Source organism: Argiope bruennichi, chromosome 2, assembly GCF_947563725.1.
Source record: "Argiope bruennichi chromosome 2, qqArgBrue1.1, whole genome shotgun sequence".
Lineage (NCBI taxonomy): Eukaryota > Metazoa > Arthropoda > Arachnida > Araneae > Araneidae > Argiope > Argiope bruennichi.
This window is the reverse complement of record NC_079152.1, coordinates 63,491,796-63,511,014: the sequence shown is the minus strand read 5'-3', so window position 1 is coordinate 63,511,014 and position 19,219 is coordinate 63,491,796. Positions and strand designations below refer to the sequence as shown.

The window sequence follows — 19,219 nt, the reverse complement described above, 5'->3', positions numbered from 1 at the left end:
TAAAACATACAAAAATATGTATAAGTTCATGATTACATAACAAAATTAACTGCCACACAGAATGCTGGAAGTATCTTTGAATTTGAAATAAGAAATGATTCAAACAACGAACAAAATTCAGTGAGAAATGTGCCTTGCAAATATGTTCTTAAACTACTTTAAATTGATGTTATAACTCACGAAATGTATTGCCGTTCATATTAAAGTCAAAAATTTTCGATTTTGAGAACTATATCCATCATTATTTCTAATTCATTCATTTTTTTCTTATACATGTGGTAGTAAGAACTGAAACCAAAATATAGCATCTTTATCGTTGTATTAATTTTAGAAGTCATGTTCAAAGCAAAAATTTATAGAATCCAGATATTCGGTGATGGAGTGTGACAGCATGAATAGTATGCTATAGTCATTAAAAACAAAAATTTAAAAAAAACACGGCAATCTGCAATATGCACAATTGGATGAACATCTTCAAGGTGGCCGACTCCATTAGGAGGGGTGGGGGATATTCTGTGCAGAAACTTCGATGCAAAGTAAAATAATAGGCAATAAAGAAATTAAAATTCAACTAACTGAAGGTAAAATATTTCTCCTTCTATGGGGAGGGAAGGAGGACCAGTCTATCAATATTTTTTAGATATGAGGATTCAGGAAATTAAGCAGGGAACTAATCTAAAATAAATCTATGCTTATGGTCATTAAAACTCTCCTGAATTTTCAAAATCTTATATTCTATCATTTCCAATAGAAATATAGCAAGTTGGTTCAATTTGATAAAATTAAAATATCACAAGAGCTTTAGTTGTAAAATAAATGCCTGCCAAGTTCAAAGAACTCAAGAATCTAAATCTGGAGTTAAGCTAGGAAAGTGACTAAATGCAAGTGATTTTCCTCAGATACATAATTAAAATATCATAAAAATAAATGCATGTTCTTGCAATAATTGTGAATTATACTGGCAAGATAGTTTATGTGTATAATACCAAAAGCAACGTTAAAGTTATTAGCAAGTGAAATGCATTAAATTAATATAATTAATAATTTTTCAGTGCTGATTCCCCAATGTATTAACAATATTGGCACTATTTTTCAGTCAGTGCTAATATTGTTAATACATAATTTGATTTTTTTTTATATATATAAATACAAGCTTAGGATATAAACAAATAAATCCACTCAAATAATTATCACTGATTCAAAAAGAAGTTATAGAAATAGTTTACACTTTGACAAATAAAAGTTACTAAATCAACAAAACATTTTTTGATGGACTGTTGCAGCAAACAAGAACTTTCAATTTATTATTTGAATCAATAATCTAAACATCTGTAAACTTACCATGAATGTTACAAGTGTGTAAAACAATTTTTACTTTTTATTTTTTTCTATAACAATTCAAAAGTTTAAATGGGCCATATCTTACAACAGTTTTGGATTTGGTGACTTTTACAAGAAATATTAAGATATCTTCAATATGAACTTAAAGTATACAGTGAAAGGGGGGGGGGGGTACTCATCCCAAAACAAAACAAGAAAGATCTATAAAAATCAAAATAATGTTCATTACATTCTTCAATAATAAAGGTATTAACCACAAAAAGTTATTATGAATATTTTGAAATGTTTGGTAGCAAAAATTCGTTTAGAATATTAGGATGAAAATATATGGTATGTTAGCAAGGCAAAAAATAAAATCTGTTAGTTTATCATGTTATTTTATCCTCATCTAACATTCTGCAATTTCTCTTTAGTTCTCAAATATAATAAAAGGGATGTTACTATGATTATAATTTGACCATAAGAAAATTCAATGTATGCTTCAAGGGTGATTTCAAAACGTTAGTTATAACAGGCATTCAAATAATTATTAAATTGTTGAAGCAAGCACAATGAAACTACACAAATTTATTTTAAATAAAAGAAAACAATTTCTGTTTCATTTACGGACCTAATATTAAAGAATATTTTCACTTGTTGATTATTTCCTATGTAAATTAATTTTTAAACTAACTATAAAATAGTCTTTCATAAAATTTTATTCCAAAATGCATGTGACATCTAAATAACACAAAGCTGCTTTTAACATAGAAAAAAAGTACACAAAAAACATAAATTATACATGAATAAACAACTGATGTTTAAGTTCATGCAATGTTATAAAATGAATCCAAGAGACATGCACATAAAATAAAAAAACAGAATCGTAAATATATATATATATATTTACAAAAACCTTTCTTTAGTGATCAGATATATAGTGTAAATATATTTTCTATTATTAATTAACAATAATTTTACATAAAGCTAATCTTTTTTGTATATAGTTTAAAAGTTTTGTAATGTTTCTTGTTTGATTGCATAATATTATGATAACTTGAAAACGAGTAGTAAAACGCAAGTAAGACAATCAAATAAACTTTATAAAATAATAAGGAAAAACTGAACTTAAATTTCTGATTTCTTTTTCCATAGATAACTGCATTTCATTATTTGATATTTGTATCTATTTGACATTCTCAATAAATAAAGGAAATGCAATGTAGTATAACAAATTAAGTTCTATAAAAAATATTCTAAAGATATAAATCTTCCTACTAAGTACAATAGAATTGAAATAGTGTCATTGTTTCAGGTTAAAAAGATATAAAGCTAAAATTGATGGCAGGAGAGAAAAATTTCAAAACTTTCAGCATAATAGCACACCAAGCTCAGTCTGCCATCTCTTATAAGTGTATATGAACACACCATGAGAAAAAGAAATTACAAAACAGCCCTAGCAAGTGCTACTATAAAACCATATCAAAAACATGTGATACAGATTTCTTCAAAACATGCAAATACATTAGTGTGTTCAATATTTGACCCAAATTCTGTGAATTAATAAAATTCTCAAACATTACTCAATTGCTATACCACAGATGAGGAATATTTTACAAACTACATTTTTTCCTAATAAATGCTCTAGGTGAGCTACTTAAGACATGTAACATACATAGTCACAAACCAATGTACTTTGTACTTCATCTGGAGTGTATTCATTACTGATAATATTTTCTACACTAGTTGCATGTAGGCAAATTGTATACAGAATGTTCACATGCATACAAAAAAACTATGCAAATATAGCTCAAATGCTTTTCATTATATTTCATAGCATAAAGTTTTATATTAGAATTACAGAAAAAGCCCAGAATAACAGTATAAATCAAATCTTTTCAAAAACGTTGAAAACTGTTAATTAACTTGGCATGATTTTCTAAAAAAGTTTCAATATTTGTTATAATTAATTTCAATTTACACTGCTAATCATTCAAATAAAAAAAAAACATATACATTATATCTTCAAACAGAGAAGCTCTGAGTGTCACACAAAAACGTGTTTAAAATGTAAAAATTTTACAGAATTTCTAGAAACAAAGTTAAAGATGAAATTAAATCTCTAAAATTTTTAATTGTTAAAGAAAGTAAACAAAATAGAAAGGAAAAAAAAGCTTCAATATCTGAATTCAAATACTCTTTGCCACCATAAAAAATTATTATTTTTATTATTATTAAAACAATTTCCTTCACACTGGATCAAATAAAAAAAGTACTTCTTTTAATATATGTCTGGAATTTGATATTAACTTAGTATGCAAAGTATTAATATTCTGATAAGTATGCAAAGAAATTAAAATGCATGAACAGGCATAATAAAAATAAATTTAGAATATTGAAATATGCAGACTGGCAAACACTTGCTATCCTGAAGAGATTCAAATTTTAATCAGTAACATCAATATATTTTGAGTTAATAAAAATATTTATAACCAATGAAATAACTAAAGCGAAACATCTTAAACTTTTCACAAATGTAAATGTATTACATATAGTTTAATAATCAACTTACTTAAAGTAGTTGGTAACAAAAATTAGAATCATTATGTTGATTATGCAAAACATGTTTAAAAACAGGTACAGCCAAATCTTGAATTAATAAATTATTTATAAGATTTTCGATATTATTTATCACCACCAACTTAAGAAAAGTAGTAAATACATTCTGCAGAAGTCATAATCTGAATATATACATGCCTGTGTCATATCAACTGCAGGTTAAATTACAATAGGTTGGTACTTCAGATCATCACAGCTTGGAATATTCAATATTCTTTTGAAATATAAAAAGGGCAGCATTTATGCGATCAATCAAGTGTGAATATTCTGGCAGCGATATCATCCAGAATCCAGTCTATTCCAAGTAACAGATTTTCTCCAGTTACTGCACTGCAAGGAATTATACGCCAGTGGTGAGTCTTGATTTGATCTAATTCCAATAGCTAAATAAAAAGAAAAGACAAATGAAAACAAAGTTAAATCTATTTTACTTCCAAAAAACTAATTAGCAAATTTAATACTTTATTTGCTTCAAAAAATTAAGTATGCAGATTCCAAAAAAATTTTGATTGCTGAATTTGAAAATATAAATGAAATTTTGGATTTTTATTTTTATCCAGGTTTACCAGATATTTTAATTATTATTAAAATTAGCTTAAAAAATATACCTAATGTAATACAGGTTACTTTCGGAACAGGAAGTAATAAACCATGAAAACACAATTAATTGGATTATATACAATATAATTCTTCTAACCATGAAAACACAATATAATTTGGATATATATTTCTTTATTACTCTCTTTATATGAATCACCAGATCGTCATCTATGACATCCTATAGTCTGCTAACACTGATTTCCTTATGTACCATCTTTTCATACCAGTGAGTCCTGTTTGATATATTTGTAATATTCATTACTAATAGAATGTCAGATTATTCAAAACACACAAAAAAAAAAAAGCAACTGTCTTGGGGTCCTTTAACCCCCAAGCTTTTGAGGGCAGAGAGCATTATTTTAGTAACATTTCTAACCAATAACCATTTACAAGCATTATTTTAGAAACATTTCTAACTAATAATCATTTACAAGTTTTATATTAAATTCTTTTAAAATTCTAAAAAGAAATGATGCTTTATAATTTTAAAATTTGCAAATATGCCAAACTTTATTATTAAAATTATTTAAATTGTGTTTGGTCATTTTTTTCAAAAAAAAAAATTAATTTCAATTGTGCTTATAGTATATATATATACACTAAACTTCACTTCTTAGAAAGTGATATGTAACTAAGCAATCTGCTTTTCAGTTTGTCAAAATTTGCTACCCAAATTTATATACATGCAGAATAAATTTAAATTAAAAATAAAATTGGTTTTGAAAGTTTAGAATCGAAAAGTGGAGCCTGAGATTTACATTAGTACTACTGGACTCTTTAGGGCTTAATCCAGCTCTTATAAAACCATTACTGTTAGGAGAAAAGCTCAATGAGACAATGTAAAAAATGTGATTTGAAAGATCAAATTTTATACAGCAATCTTTTCCTTTTAGTCATTATTACAACACAGATATGCAGCTTGCTCTATCCTTATTATCATGCATACAATGTGTAGCTTGCAGGTTTTTCTCACATGCAGAATGATATTTTACCCCATAAATGAAACAAAAATTGCAAATATTATTCACACACTTCTGAAGCACAGTAATATAATTACACTTAATGATAAATTGGAGGAAAAAAATAGAAATGTCAGATTTCCCATAGGGAATAAATTTGACAAATGCAAAATGATGCAATCTCTTTCTATGTATTTATACAATATATCCATTGCAGTCTGAATTATAAGACATTGACAAGAGAACTTATGAACAAGGTGAAGGAATAAATGCAAATTAAGTGTTTATATATTATAAATATATAATTAATAAGTAAAATAAATGATAAGATTACATATAAATATATATTTATTTTTAAAATTTTAAAAGCTAAAATTAAATTCCAAATTTTCCCTTTACCTCTTTTATGTCTTCAGCAGTAAGAGCCCCAGGCAAATCTTGTTTGTTGGCAAACACTAATAATGTAGCACCAGACAATCGCTAAAATGAATGACCCATATTTAATTAAAAACAAATTATTAATATCCTGAATTCTGTAAGAATAAAAAATGAGCCAATGTTTTACAGCATCTTAATCCTTAAAGATTAATTTTGCTAAAAGAAAAATTTTAAAACTTTGAGCAAATTATAAAAAGTAGATTACACATTGAATGTCAAGGTTTTATATAAAATAAATTTCTTTTTTCATAATGTTTATTATAATAATAAAAAAATTAATAAGTTTTGTTAATAAGTTAAGTAAGTTTTTTTGTTAAATAAGTTTTGTTTTTTTGTTTTTTTCAGAAACTGTAGAAATTAGAGAATAATATTTCAACAACCAAATGAGGTCACTGAATTCTTTAAGCTGTGAAATGATTATTTCCTTTGGGAAATATTTCCAAAGAAAACAGCAAAATCAAAAAATAGCAAAGAAAAAATATAAAAATCTAACATTAATAAAAGGAAGATTAGGATGATTTTTTTTTTTTATGATACAAATTGAGAACACTTGGTTTGGCAAATTAATTCCTCCAGTATGCAATTTATTTTTACAATCTGGCATCTACAACATTCAGTATACAAGCGAAATTACTGAAATAGATATAAATATTATTTTTATGTGGTGTGTGTTATTTGTGTGTTATTTTTATTATATAGTAAAGTCAAGCAGAATAAGTTCTCAATTTTTATTTGGCTTATGACATATAAGATGAAGAAATTTTAAAGAAATTTATAAACAAATATAAGTTGTTTCAGAACCATAGAGTAAAACCATAAAGTAAAATTTTTTTAATTTGATTGCAGATGCTTGGTTTTCACAGTAAACTAAAAGTTTTGAAAGCTGTAGAAAACTAAGCATCAATGATTATTGAAAAGTCTATGATAGGCTAAATGATTTACTGTTGTAATACTAATTAAAATAATTAGTTTTTATGAACCATATATTTAATTTCTAAAAATTACCTCCTCCAATAACAGAGTATGCAATTCATCTTTACAATCTTGTAGCCTACGGCGATCTGCACTGTCTACAACCCAAATAAGTCCATCTGTACTCTCAAAATAATTCCTCCAATAGGATCTTAAAGACTTCTGTCCACCAACATCCCACATATTGAGCTTAAAACTGAAGAAAATAGTAATAATACAAGTAAATAAAAACCAGCATTCTCAACTATATTCAATATATGAATTGGAAAAAAAACTGAACACTCACCCTCTATGTTCTAGGGTTTTTATATTGAAACCTAAGGTTGGAGATATAACACTAATATCTTCACCATTAAATTTCTTTAATATTGTAGTTTTACCAGCATTATCAAGTCCTCTTAAAATCAATTAAGGTATACAAGATAAAACAATAATTTTGAGTTACATTCTAAAAAGAGTATTATAAACACAAAATAATTTAATAAATATTAATTAAAAACAACACAAACAAGTAATATTTTAAAACAATAAAATTACTATTAAATCAATTTAAACATTTGTGTCTTTATATCATGATATTATATTTATATATTATGTAATGCTTCTTTATATTTATATATTAAGCCATATCGATAAAAAAGCTGAATGTTGCACAAATTGTATAGTAAAAAGAAATTAATTAAATTCATTATTATTATTATTCTCATTAATATAATTAATTTTCTGAAAAAGATTTTTTTTAATTGACTATCTCTATGACCAATATGCGAACAAAAAATATATAAAAATATAAAAATTAATACATTTTAAAAAGAAATATGCTTTTCCTTAAATTTAAAACCATGTTTTATACTCATTTTATTTGTTTAAATTTATTAAAAATCTTGAATTACTATGGAAAATTCAGGATATATCCACACACTACTACTAGGCACCCAATCGATTGCTACTAGTCGTACTTAAAAAGCTATTTAGTGCAAGAGGCTGTTATTCTTCTTCATATCTGATGAAATTATAGCTATGGTTGTCATATATATAGTATTAGTTATAGTCTTACTCCATTTGTTAAAATTTAGCTTTAAAGTGAGAAGAAAACTGAAAAATTTCTTGCTCAAGAGATTTTGATGATGAAAGTACTTTCTCCTTTTATTCAGATAATATCTGGATTTTCTTCTACCATATATGGATTTATTATTCTAGTTCATCCTCATTTCAAACTAAATTATCCATAAAATATGAAGTGATGATAAATTCAGTATGTAAAGCAGAGACAGATTAGAAAATATTTAATCGTTTATTAACACAGCAATTATACTAATCCACAAGCAAATGTAAAATATCAATTAGTAAAGTATTTGTACTGCAAAGAAAAAGTTAAATTTAACAACAGAACATAGCCTTTATTATTTTGAAGAATTAATTGATTTTAGCATTATTCAGGTTTAGGCATATAAACCAAAATATATTTTAAAAACAAAATAAAAAAATTAAAATGCTTTAATTTTCAGCATTAATCCTAATTTAAAATTAATATAGGTAGAGTATTAAATAAAAAAAAAATGATAACAATTACATTTTAGGAAAGAAACCACAGACAAAAATGCAGAAAATTTTTTGGATATCAATAATTATGAAACAAAAAAAAAGTAACTTTAAATATATAAATGTTTTATTATTCTAATCTTCAAATTTGTATTGTTACAGGTGTTTGTTTTGTGAGCTACTTTGTGCATTCTAAAAAAGTTTATTTTCATGAATAGTATTTAGGGAAAAAGATTATTAAAAAATAATTTATTTCAAATTATATCAAAAACGACACATATATACTAAAATATATATATATGAAAAGTATATAGTACTAAAGAATAAAATCAAATATGCACCTATCACAAAAGATAAGAAATTTTCAATACAATATTGCCTAATTTTTAAGAAAATGTAGCTGGCTTTCAACCTCAGACAGATATATGGATTTCCTGGAAAAGGGGAAAATATGAAATAAAGAGTGATTTGAGATAGAAAGATAGCAAAAAATACTATAAAACTGATGTCTTCTAACTTAAAATAGACTCGTTTGATAACTCATAATGTTTACTTTTCAGCCATATATTCTCAACAACCAGGAAATATCTAAACTTACCAAAAAAGATAAGTATTAACATCATTTTGTACTTTCTTTCTAACTATACATGTTATACAGATATACAAAAAGAAACAAACGTTTGTTAAAAATTCTTTTTTAAAGAGCACGATGAGAAACAAACATCAATTATGAAATGAGAACAAAACCTTAAAGTATATATTTACATAGAGAAAAGTACACAAGAAAATAAACTAATATTCTCAAAATGTACGTTTAATTTATGATAATTTAATGCAAGGAAACTTATAGAAAGAAGAATTTTAATGGAATCATTAATAACTGGTCATCATATTAGTATAGTAAACAAAAAAAGGGCATATGGCAATAATTTAAAAATTCTTTGTAGATGAAAAGTACAAAAACTATATCCAATGTCACTCGACACTATTTCAAAAAAAAAAAAAAAAAGTTCTTTCAAGTTAGAATTACATGCACCAGTATATTTTCAATATTTATATAACGGTAGTTCTTATTTACTAGTTTCAAATAAAAGGTGAATTGAGCAAAACAATTTGACAGTTACATATGGTTCTTTTTTGTTCAACAGTAAAATAAAAGCAACAAAAATCGAAACTATAAAGGATACAACATAAGAAGTCGCATTTCTTTTTCTTTTTGTTTCATTTTCTTCAAAATTGTCAATAAACCCATTCTATATTATTTGACATGAGCAATGTATATATTTATCGCAAATAAAATTCGGTTTCCCTAGTTTTGTTTTGACTACTGAAAAGAGGTGACGGTTACAAACAATAATTCCTGATTTCGGTTTTACTGAAAAAGTGTAAAGAGAATTTCTTATACTTTTTCGGAAAACTAAAATAGTTTGAAATTTTTTAAAGGGTATAGTTAGCCTTAACTTTTAATTATTTTATATATTTATTATTCTAAGAATTTCAATCATTTAAATTAAGATTGTATATTATCGATCTGAATAGCTCGTTTCAAGTTAAGTGTGCAAAGTTTGGCAATTATTGGAATTTGGAGCATCTTCCTATTATTGGAGTTAAAAGTGTTTTCATCATTTAGCCCTGTTATGGACAAAATACTCTACCGTTGGTGTCGCATGAAAGTTTGTAAAGAGAGGGATCAGCTCAGATGTCGATCTCGTCATCTGACTGAGCTCAAAATTACGATGTCCATCTCAAAATAATCTAATCTCATTCGCGTTGCTTCCAAAAAGGATTCAATAGAGTTAAACTATGCTACTAAAAATTTCTGAGATGCTAGAAAATTCAAGATGCACTCAACAAATTGAAAATTGGACAATCAAATTGCATTTTCATCATTCTTTATTAATTACAAGAGCATCATCACCATGATGATTAATTCTCTCAGGTTTGCGAACTTACTAAAATTGATGATGAAAAAATAAATACAGTAATCAAATAAAACTCAAGTTAGCTTTAAGAAAAAACTCAGAACCTCTGCGTATTGTACTATTTCCGTGTTCATGACCATATGAAGCTCATAATTTGTTAACCATCTTATTTGGAAAATTATTTATTGATATGGTGAATATTTAACTATGTAAGGTATTTTTATTTTGAAACGACCCAATTATTTATAAAATATTAACATGTTTGATATAATGCCAAGAAAATAGTTTTTTTGTAATTACACCTGAGCGTTATTGAAGTTTCTGAAGAAAAAGAAGAAACCAAATGCCTTTGTACAACTTGCATAAAAATTTGATATACATCATTTCATCATTTGATATTATCATATTCATTTATTTGTAATAAGCGGTTGGGCCGAACAATTAATTAGCCGGAATTGATGATTGCTAAAATTTTCAGTTAAATATTTTCTACTGTTTCTCTTAGTGATTTCATCAGCAAATTATTTTTAAACTTCAAACTTTGGCAGACATGTAAAATGGGCCATTTTAGAAATATTACATTATTCTGTTCATTGTGCTATATATATATCCTTTAATCTTTATTTTATCTTAGCTGAAATTTGAACTTTAATTTGAAATGAAAATAATTAAATTGCGAATAATATAAAGAATTTCTTATGGTTGCTATTTAAAATTGGATGCACTGTAAAAAGTTTTCATCATTGTTTAATTTTAAAGTTAAACTTAATTGCAAGTATAAAAAAAATTTCAAAGAAGTTTTTTTAAAAGCACGAGTAAAGCAAAAACTACTTATCATGATATAATAAAATGTATCTTCATATTAACAATGGATTGAAATATTTTTAGTAACAATGAAAATAATTCGGATTTCTTGAATAAGTTTTAAAATACTTTTTAAATCAATCAAAAAGTAGACAAACAACTGAATATCAATTTAATTGATATCATTGATAAAAATTTAAAAATTTTTTATCAATGATAAATTAATAATTAAATAATTTTTAAATTTCGAAACGATGTAAGATTCTTTTCTGTTTTATAAGATTTATTGCAGTTTTGAGAAAAAAATGTCAAAATTTCATTTAATTTTTAAGTGATTAAAATTCTAATCAACATTTAAAAATATCTCTAAAGTATGCATTTTCATTTCCCAATAAATATCTGCATCAAATTTGAAGCTCTTTATTCAATGTTTTCTGCCCACTTAACAAGGAAAAAAAAATTAATGAACACCCACTTTTCTATAAGGTTTTATCATATTAAATATATAAATATTATTGTCTCTGGTCCCATTGTTGCTATCATTCATAGATCCAGCATTTAATGGGGAAAGGTATCTCCCTCCCACATTGGGAACATATTGTCTAACAGTATGTCATGTATAGCGACATAACATACACATATGCATCGTTATTAGTAGTACAGATAATATTTTTTAGAAAAATAAGTGTGGGTGTGATGGGTTTTAATGCATCAGTCCACTTGGATTAGCATAATCTTTTTATTCTTGATTGACAAAGGATGATGCGGATGATTTTTACAAGTGAGAATTCAATGATGAAAAAGGAATTTATATTACATGAAGATGGGCTGTTGATGTTGTTCAAAGGATCTTTCCCACCTACGCGTGGTACACTGGACATTTTCAGAGGAATTCTTCTACGCAAGAATTCCAGTTTCGGCCTTTTTTCAGAGTATCACGTCTTCTTGATTTCCGGTCGCACCCTTCTCGGCGGACATCCATTCTCTCCCCTCGTCTAGTCTGAACTCTGAACTCTGCCCTCCGACTGCTGGCTATCACCGGAAGAACGCAGAGCGCCCATTCGTGGAGTTAATTAACCACATAAGTTATATAATTTTAATTTTAATTCGTTTTATGCATAATCAAGAGAAAAATAATCGTAAATGAATATCAGTATTTTCAACACGTCTTAGTCTGCATAATATATATATATATATATATATATATATATATATATATATATATATATATATATATATATATATATATATATATATATATATATAATTATGCATCCAATGCATTTTTTTTTCATTGTGCGTGAATGTAACTAATCCATTTCTTGGTCTTCTATAATAAATTGTTTGAACTTAGGTTCTATAAGTTAGCAAATTTAATTTTTTTTAATAATTGAATTAATACAAATAATGAAATGTGTGACTCAGCTAATTACCCTAAATGGCCAGTGTTTAACACAACAAAAGCAAAGGAAAAATAGAAATACAAAGATTTCAACTCATTTCTTCAAAAATTATTTTTTTCTCCTGCAAGGTACGCATATGTTACTTTGTTCACAAAAACAGGAATACCACATTTCTCTCCCCCCCCCATACTGTTTTCTCTGAAAGAGTATCCAGAAATCTTTGCAATAAGATCGAGGCCGTTTTGCCCTCCCGACAACATTACAATCATGATCAAATAAATGTCTGCAAACGCATAAATCTAAAAAAAAGACGGACGCAACTCTTTCTACCAAATTTGGATTTTTTTATTAAATACATCATTTTCTGTCTTCTTGTAAGGGTTTTAACAATCCAAAGAAGACTCTCACTTACTTTAGAAAGACCAGTTAGCTTGGCCATCAGTGTTTTGACAATAAAATGTAGATGTTAAAAAAGCACATCGTTTAGCTACGTCTCGCAAGGATTGAACACTTCTAGTAAAGAAGGGTGTATCCATTCTTCCTCGCCGCAGGACATCGAAAATCGTGTTACACCAAAAAATGATATTTTGCCATTTTATTTACTTAATTTTTAAAAGCATTGGAAATTTCTAAAATTCTATGAAATTTTAGAGCATGGTCTTTCCTTTCTAGAGTTCTTTCTCTTTCTCACGCCATCTTGTGGACACGTATTGTCTTGTCGTAATTAGGTTTGTATGTAATTGTGGTTGATTCCAATTATTGAGACATGTTAGAAAAATAATTTTATTTACTTTTAAACTTAAGAAATTAAACAATTGATTTTTTACTACACACTTCACCGAGGCGATTGCGCGAGTGTTCTGAATAAAAAGGTGAGAGTAGCTTTTTATAAGTATAGCGCGTGTCAATACCCAGATGATGGGCAGTACGCCAGTTACATCACACACAGCCTCAACGGAACCTGTAGTTTACAGATTCATATTGATATGTGATTTATGATAGGTATTCACCATAGTCTTAAGTGTTAGAGGACTGATTTGCGGTTAGGCAAGCTGGCGACCTGTCAGTCAACCACGAATTAAAAGTAACCGGATTACAGCTTTAATTTTCCTTTGATTTAGTTCTCAATTCGGCAATGGTATTTAACATTCATTGTAGAATTGTAAGTGTTTTGCTTTATGCTCTAGCAACTTCATAAACCAGTCTTCATCATCTTCTCTTACTCTTAATAAGTTTTTGTGAAAGAAATTTGAAAATCATGATGAAGGTGTATTAAAAACAACCATTTGAGATATAGAAATTTAGTTTTTCTCTCCTCCCCGCCTCCCTTCGTCGGACTGAAAGAGAAAGTATTACAATTGTTAAAAAAAAAAAAATTCGACCTCAAGTTTTTGACAAATCACCACGTTTCAGACTTCCATGAAACCATAAAACACAATTTTTTAATTCTCCCAATTAATCTTTCATTCGTTCTATCTGTGAACTTTCCCCATTGAGATAGAAGAATTATATTTTGTATTTGATTCTAAAACCATTTTTGAAGATTTCTATCAAGATTTGGACGAAATCCGACTAAACAAACCTTTCTACTTATTCGTGTGTATATAGGCAAATATATTACAAATATATTCGCATGCCCAAATATATTCAACATTAATACCTAGATGGGTGACATTTGATAAATAGTTTTATCACCAGAATTACAGAGGAGAATTAAGATTAAATCACACTGCCACATCACGTAGGCATGTCTGTCTTTGTTTTCCTCGATAAAGGGAAAAATTACATTAAAATACATTAGTATTAAATAAAAATTATGCTATTGTTTCTTACGGCACTTGCTACGGACAAGCCCGCTGTTCGAAGATAGCCGATTTAAGCCTGAGGGGAGCGTCTCTTTTTTTTATAGTAGCGCCAACTAGGGCCAAGAGTACGACTTAGCTACTCACGCATCACTCATTCGCTTGCACAACCCCTATTTACAGGAGGGCACATTCGCACATTTCATAGATAGAACAACAACCATGCCCAAACCGAGACTCGCACCCGGGACGCCCAGATCACGGGGAAGACGCGCTACCCCTTTGCCAGGACGCCGGCATAAAAATTATATTTCAGTATTAGTGAAACAACTTCATTTAAATCCTAATTATTTCTCAGTTTTTCTCTTAATTTAGCCCATATTAATTTTAGCCCATATTAAATAATGGTCTCTTATTTCCTGATTCACTTCCACCTTTTTATTTAATTAATTCTACACGCGCTCCATAAAACTGCTCACTTCAGCATTTTCTCACGCTCCGAGTGAAGAGATAAAAAACCTTAAGGCTTTCAACGTTCTTTTCAAGATGCCTATATTTCTCTTTTCTAAGATTACACATATCATAAAAATCCCTATCAAATCTCATAGGAAAAAAACAACTGAAGGGGAAAATTTCGGTCTCTTTTGCACTTCCGTCACGAGGTAAACGGACATCGGTTTTGGCATCGTTTCTTCATCGTTGTATATAAAATGTCTTCTTCCGTGAAATAAATTGAAATTTTAAAATCTTCAAAAGTTTCTTCTATTCGTTCAAGTAACAGTTAAAATATGTTTACACGCACATAGTCAAGTCAATGCTTAGCAGTGGCGGAGATTGACTAGAACAGCCTAGAGCCGCTGGACAGAAAGATGATGCAAGCAAGTCTATTAAGAAATATTATTAATCTAACAATCAAATGAATAAATATGTAAAAAGTATAAGTTCTGTAAATCTGGGGGCACGACAATGCCCCCGCCAAGTCGAGAAAAAACAAGCGGCACGCCGTAACATCCTTTTCTCGAAGCAGTTCAGGCCATTTTTGACCCCCTATAACTTCGTTGTGAATAAAACTAGAAGCCTGAATTTTCAGAATCCAAGCAGGCATTATATACATACGGTATGTTTCAAATTTACTTAAATTTGAACCAGCAGTTTAAAAATTATAACTAGTCAAAGTTTGTGAATTTTGTCACTGACTGACTGACTGAACTCATCAAAACTCTAAGGCACTTCTAGCAGACATAGAAGCTTCAAATTTAGAATACAATTAGTGTTTAGTGTACAAATCAAGGAAAAACTAAAATATGCGTGAAATAATGGGCGAATTGATAAATTTCTCGAAGTTTCGAGCATTATCTATTTTGTCGGCAAATTCGTCGCCAAGTCGCCAAATGATCGCCATATTTGTCACCGAGCTCTGGGATCACTGGCTCGGCATCCGACAGCATTCAATACAGATTAATGTAAAACGGTCTTTCTTATGATGACACTATTCTCGCTGGGAAGCAAAATTACAGGCTTGTAACAATATCTAATTTGAAATAATTCAATTTGAAGCAGTGGAAGCTACAAACGCAATGGGTGATTTTCAGAGAATCAATCTGGTAGAAGAAAAGTAAACTGATCTTCAAAGTATGATCGCAAAACTTAATGTCGAAAAAAGAGTCTTCAAATATGATCACAAATAAAATGGACACAACTGATAATAACGCTGACGTTTTACGCTGGTTTGTGAGTGGAACTGGGGGCACTGGAAAGAGCTTTTTAATAAAAACTCTGAAAGTTTGGATTAAGACGTATTTAAAAAAAAGTGGCAGTTAGTGCTCCAACAGGAATAGCTGCATTCAATGTGAAAGGATTGATTATACATAGACTATTGCAGCTGCCTGTAGAACACAAGCAAATACCGAAGTACAAGCCACTTTCTGATAAAGTGCACCAAGTTCTGAGATCAGATTTGAAAGAAGTAGTGTTGTTTATCATAGACGAAGTGTCGATGATATCCAATGTTACTTTAACATATATTCATTTACGCTTATCTGAAATATTCGACACAAGTGATGATCAGAGTGGGTGGTTTGGAAAAAAACATCTTGTACTTTTCGGAGATCTCTTACAGCTTCCGCCGATAAGAGAAAAGTCACCTTTTGAAAAACTATCAACTGCTGAAACTAACAAATTGTTAGGTTCCCTCAGTATACCGAATCTGTCGATTGAATTGTTCATATACGATGAACTTACAATTAACATGCGACGGCTCAATGATTCTAACTTTGTTGAAATGCTAAATAGAATAAGATTAGGTGTGACTACAGAAAAAGACCGCGACTTACTCTCGATTATATTAATAACTCTCAAATCCAATTCAAATGAAAACAGATTAATTGAAATAATTGAACACCTCTTGAAACTTCCTGATGATACCGTTTGCTTATTACCTACAAAAAACATGTGTCAGCAATTAAATACTGCAATGCTTAAATCTCTTCCACATCCCGAAATAAAACTTACGGCTGTAGATACCATAGATTGCCCCAGATACCTAACAAAAAGAGCTCGTGAATGCATAAAAAAATATGAAGACGATGCTTCTATGACTGCAGGCCTCGAAGAGAACATAATTATAAAAATAGGAGCAAAAGTCATGTCAAGGCGAAATATTGAAGTGAGTCTTGGTTTAGTTAATGGTTCTATCGGTATAGTGCAAAGAGTAAAGGTTGTTCCGGAAAATACAAAAATAAATAAGAAAATATACATTACATTTAATAAAGAACATGTTTACGAGCTTAGTCTGGTCAAAACTAAATTTGAAATTATTAATAGAGCTTATGTTCGTATTAACATCCGGTCAAGCTTACGTGGCACTTTCGAGAGTTACAAGTCTGGATGGCTTACATCTAATTAATGTCGACTTTGGAAGTATTATAGCGTAGGAATCCTCAATTTGTGAATACAAGAGACTAAGAAGCATTTACCGTCCAGACTTGTCAAAATTATAACATCAAAGCTTACGAGAAAAACCCATAGAGACAGGGAGTGGGCTTTAAGAAAAATGTAGCTGAAGCTCAAGAAGTAGTACCGGAAAAGAAAAAGAGGAAGACAACATACAAAAAGAAATGAGATGCCCTCAAAAACATAACTTGTAAAAAAAACCAAGTCTCGCAACTCAGTTCTTCTTTCGTAAAAAGTTGTGAGATCCATTTAATACCAAGTCGGTCAATTTATTCAGTCCCTACTTAAGGGTGCTTCTGTCTTAAGTTATTACGTAATTAGCTAACTTAACAACATCTTATAGTAACCATATCAATATTAAAAATCTTTTATGGTTAAAATAAATAGATTGACTTGGCAATCGCACTAAACAATCTAATTTAATATAATATGTTAATGTAATCTAATTTAATGTAAAGATACATTGGGATTTCATGCGATGGGGTCTCATCCCGAAGTTCACCGAGAAGCCAAGTCAATCTATGCGATGGCCAAGTCACTCTATTTATTTTAACCATAAAAGATTTTTAATATTGATATGGTTACTATAAGATGTTGTTAAGTTAGCTAATTACGTAATAACTTAAGACAGAAGCACCCTTAAGTAGGGACTGAATAAATTGACCGACTTGGTATTAAATGGATCTCACAACATTTTACGATAGAAGAACTGAGTTGCGAGACTTGGTTTTTTTTACAAGTTATTTTTTTGATGGCATTATAAATTATTAGGACATATGTCTATATTAAATTATTTAAGTCATTATCAAGTAAAGCATAATTAATTATTTTTCAATATATTGGGATATTAATTATTCATTTAACTGTTTATATTGTATTTCACTTAACAGATCTTGTAAAATGATAATTTTAATATGGTATTTATTTGAAGTTATTTATCTTTATGCAATCCATTATAATAAAACAATACTTTTATTTGTCACTTTTATTAATAATTATGATAAATTGCTCAAGAATTTTTATTACTTTAATCAGTTTGTATTACGATACACATAATTAAAAAATAAATTTAAACATATATATTTTTTCATAATCACTAATATAAAAGATTAAACAAAAATCAATCATTAGTTAAATTATAAATATGTTATGTCTCGGTTAAATTATAAATATGTTAAAATGAGAAACTAGTTTGACCAGTTTTTGAAATTATATAAAAAAAAAGGCATGATAACGTGCTCGGCCTAAATGCGCCTCTGATTGCCAGTAATATACAGCGTACGGCATCCAGATCACCTGACCTTGATGGCTAATTAACAGAGAAAGAAAAACCCATTTCACGAAAGTGAAACAACTGAGTGATTAATCATATTTATAATTTTTAATTAAATCAGAACTGACGTTAGGTAAAACGGGATATCGGGCAGCTGAAATTACTATCTTGAATATCACGTTAAACAGATTCTACTAAAATATTGAAGACTACATTTATTATTATTATTATTATTATTTATTTTGCTTGTTTAAATATATCCCACAAATATTTATTTCTGTAAAACCATATAAACTTTCCTCACTCCACAATTTACTTTATCACTGACCAAATTTTGCTTTAAAAATCAAGCGTGGCATACAACACATATTTTTATTCTTTGCACGATTTTTATCATAGATACAATTCAATGAAAAACTAAAACTAGCTGTGATCTAGCTAATGCTAATTACATATAAATAACTCTACATCTTTAAGGTATTCATAAGACAGTTACCCCTCTCCTGCAAAAGTATTCGATGTGAATTGAATGACGTCAGAGCGACAGCATTCAGATGGTAACTAAAATTGAATGATCATCATTGATCTCTAAAGTAAGAGGACCCTACCATCA

General features: G+C 28.5%; 1 protein-coding gene across 1 annotated transcript; it reads right to left on the bottom strand.

The window, feature by feature from the left end:
- Positions 1–2,269: 2,269 nt before the first annotated feature.
- Positions 2,270–9,782, bottom strand: LOC129961938 (ADP-ribosylation factor-like protein 2). The gene is made up of 5 exons (XM_056075582.1): positions 9,638–9,782; positions 7,195–7,305; positions 6,942–7,104; positions 5,898–5,978; positions 2,270–4,322 (listed from the first exon to the last, which is right to left on the bottom strand). Exons 1-5 carry the CDS (start codon positions 9,700–9,702, stop codon positions 4,188–4,190), a joined length of 555 nt encoding a protein of 184 aa, XP_055931557.1. The 5' UTR covers positions 9,703–9,782; the 3' UTR covers positions 2,270–4,187.
- Between the last annotated feature and the right edge of the window lie 9,437 nt (positions 9,783–19,219).

Coding starts and splice junctions, on each gene's coding strand:
- LOC129961938 (XM_056075582.1), bottom strand. CDS start 9,702: ATGGGTTTATTGACAATTTTGAAGAAAATGAAACAAAAAGAAAAAGAA. Junction 7,105..7,194: donor AAAACCCTAGAACATAGAGG/GTGAGTGTTCAG, acceptor TATTTTCTTCAG/TTTTAAGCTCAATATGTGGG. Junction 5,979..6,941: donor ATACTCTGTTATTGGAGGAG/GTAATTTTTAGA, acceptor CATTCATTTTAG/CGATTGTCTGGTGCTACATT.